Consider the following 3,448-nt stretch of genomic DNA (forward strand, 5'->3'; position numbering starts at 1 on the left):
CTTGATAAGTTATTAGTTATAATGCAATTAGTCATTGATTACTCATGCAGAGATGCTGACTTGCTCACGGCGATGCTCATGGTCCATGCAAGGAGACTAAATGGAGGTGGATGCTGCACCATATTTGGGTGCGGGTTCGGGTTCGGGTTCTTCTCATCTGTGTTTTTAACCTTTTTTTATTATTTTTTTAAATAAAAGAAGAAAAAAAGAAAAAGCATATGATCCATGCTCACTACAGAAGAAATTTTCCGCAGCTGGTGTGGGAAAACACATGTCACTCAACTCTCCCCCAAAATTTCACATCCATAACGAGTTTCTCATCACAAGACTAACACACGATTCATCTGGTCTCTGTATTAATGACTTGTATCGTAATCGTAATCTTCCTATATATACACATAGCTTAGCAAGAAAGCCTAAAAATCAGGTTTGGTTGCTTAAATTAACCAATGGATAGCAATAATATAGTTTGGAAGAGGAAGTATGTGTTTGCAATGATGTTGAGCACATTATGCATGACATGCAGTTGTTGCAACGAGAGAGATAAAGAAATCCTGTTGAAGTTCAAAGGAGAAGTCACTGACTCATCGGGACTCCTATCTTCATGGCAGCAGGAGCAAGATTGCTGCCAGTGGAAGGGAGTCACCTGTCACAACATCACTGCCAGAGTCATACACCTCACTCTCGAGTGTGATTATTATGATCTTGCAGAATCTGTAGTAGATGATGATTATTATTTGCAGAAATGCCTTACAGGTGACATCAATCTCTCTCTATTGGATATGGAATACTTACAATATTTGGATTTGAGTTTCAATGACTTTACAACTATCTCATCTGATTCCACTGTCAACTCTTCAACTCTCAATTACATTGATCTATCATACAACAAATACCTTTCTATCAAGAGTATTGAGTGGCTCTCTCGCATTTCCTCCTTAGAATACATAAACCTTGGTTACACTAATCTTCACAGGGAAACTAACTGGCTTCACTGGATGACGGCGCTCCCATCATTGGTGGAGCTCTACTTAGAGAGCTGTAAACTTGAAGACATAAGTCCATCACTTGAATATGCTAATTTTAGCACATCACTCCAGCTTATTTCTCTTGCAGACAATTCTTTTCACTCAGAGTTGCCTAAATGGATATTCAATCTCAGTTCTCATGTCCTTCAGATTGACCTTTCAAGAAATTATTTTATAGGCCAGCTACCAAATACGTTGCCCAATCTTCAATTCTTGGATATGCTCGCCTTGAATGATAACTATTTAAGTGGCTCAATTCCAGATTGGATAGGCCAACTTCAGTATCTTGCCGGTCTTGCCATTCATGACAACTATTTTTCTGGATCTCTTCCTACAAATTTGGGAAATTTGTCATCCCTATACATCTTCATGGCCAATCAAAACCTCTTCTCAGGGGTCGTGTCTGAAAGAAATTTTGCAAAACTGAAAAATTTGAAATACTTGTTTTTGAAATCACCATACATCACCTTTGATTTTGATCCCCTCTGGATACCACCATTCCAACTTGAGAAGCTGTACATTGGACGACTGCACCCTACACTTCCTCAATGGGTATATACACAGACATCTCTCTATTCTCTCAGCATTGAAGACTCAGAGTTCTTGCTTGAAGCTGCTGACAATAACAACAACTTTTGGAGATTTACATCCACAATTCAGCATCTGGAATTGTACAACAACACAATAGAAGGGGACTTGTCAGAAGGGTTGCTGAACTCCAGCATCATAGAGCTGACATCAAATAATTTCAAAGGTGGTCTACCTCGACTTTCATCCAATGTTGTTTTCTTCCAGCTAAGCAACAGTTCTCTATCAGGGTCCATCTCTCATCTCTTGTGCCACAGCAAGAAAAGCAACAATAAATTGCAGTACTTGGACCTTTCTGATAATAATTTATCTGGAGGACTAACAGACTGCTGGATGAATTGGAAGTCGCTGCGTCATGTTAATCTGGGAGGCAACAATCTTAGTGGCAACATACCCCCATCAATGGCCTTCTTGTCGAATCTCACATCACTGCATCTGCATGAAAATAATTTGTCTGGGGACATATCTTCTTCATCACTTCAGTATTGCCGCTCCCTGTCCATCCTTAATGTCCGCGAGAATAGCTTCTCTGGAAACATACCAAAGTGGATGCCGCAGAGTATAAGGATTCTCCAGTTAAGGTCCAACAAATTCATTGGTAACATTCCCTCACAGATATGTCAAATGCCTTTCCTCATTGTTTTGGATATTGCATATAACAGAATCTCAGGTCATATACCCAAATGCCTAAACAATATCACATCCTTTGTTGACATGCACTATTCAACCAGTTGGATTTTCTACGAATTCTTTGATGGAGGGGCTTTCTTTATATACAGAGACAACCTTATATTGCTTGTAAAAGGTCAACAATCGGATTATTATAAAAACCTGAAGCTGATGCGCATGGTTGATCTTTCAAGTAATAATCTGACAGGAACAATGTCTCCACAACTGTTCAGCCTCTCTCAGTTGCATTTCTTGAACCTATCCCATAACAGGCTAACAGGAACCATACCAAAAGAGATTGGGAGCATGACACAACTGGAGTCTCTTGATTTATCCAAAAATGAACTCACAGGACAGATTCCTGAGAGTATATCCAGTTTGTCTTTCCTCGATAACTTGAACCTGTCATTCAATAACTTGAGAGGCCAAATCCCATCAGGGACCCAACTTCAGAGCTTCAGTGAGCTTAGTTATATTGGAAATGTCGATCTTTGTGGACCTCCCCTTCCCAAAAACTGCTCAAATCATGATGATGGCACAAATACTTTGGATGAGAATGATCATGATGATGATGATGATGAATCTGAGTTTCGGAACTGCCTCTATATGGGCTTAGGAGTTGGCTTTGCTGTAGGCTTTTGGGGAGTTTGTGGTGCCATTTTCTTCAGTCGCAAGTGCAGACATGCTTACTTCAGATTTCTGTATGACTTGAGAGACCGATTTTATGTCCTGCTGCTCACAAATCTCAACTCCTTTCACTGATATCCAATTCTCTGCAGGTAATCTCTTAATTATGGCATAACTAAATATATACTTTGTATTTTATTATTTTCTTACCATCTAACATACATATTTAAAAGGTAAATGTTTTGAGTTTTATTTTCTGTTATATATGGACATGCACCCTTTCGAATCAATTATATTTATTTCTTGGATTAACTTCCACAAATGACTTGAATGGGTAGAGATTTAAAAAAAAAAAATTCTTATCTTTGCAGGTTCTTTTGAAGAACATAATACATAAAATCTCATCAGCTGCACCTGCCATAAAGATCCAGCAGATACTTCATGCAGTGTATTGCGCTTACAGTATCACTAGCTAATCATTGAATCCCAATGTCACTTTTATATTCTAAAATAAAGCGTAGATATAGTTTCTTGGT

At 38.7% G+C, this 3,448-nt stretch overlaps 1 protein-coding gene across 1 annotated transcript in view; it reads left to right on the forward strand.

Annotated features, from left to right (window-relative positions):
• The window catches only part of LOC107610324 (LRR receptor-like serine/threonine-protein kinase GSO1), a 12,814-nt gene extending 9,767 nt beyond the window's left edge, over positions 1–3,047 (forward strand). Inside the window, exon 2 of the mRNA XM_016312386.2 lies at positions 712–3,047. Coding sequence (XP_016167872.2) covers positions 783–3,047 — 2,265 coding nt within the window. The 5' untranslated portion in view covers positions 712–782. The remainder of the gene's footprint in view (positions 1–711) is intronic.

The sequence above is a fragment of the Arachis ipaensis genome, chromosome B08 (genome assembly GCF_000816755.2).
Source record: "Arachis ipaensis cultivar K30076 chromosome B08, Araip1.1, whole genome shotgun sequence".
NCBI classification, from domain to species: domain Eukaryota; kingdom Viridiplantae; phylum Streptophyta; class Magnoliopsida; order Fabales; family Fabaceae; genus Arachis; species Arachis ipaensis.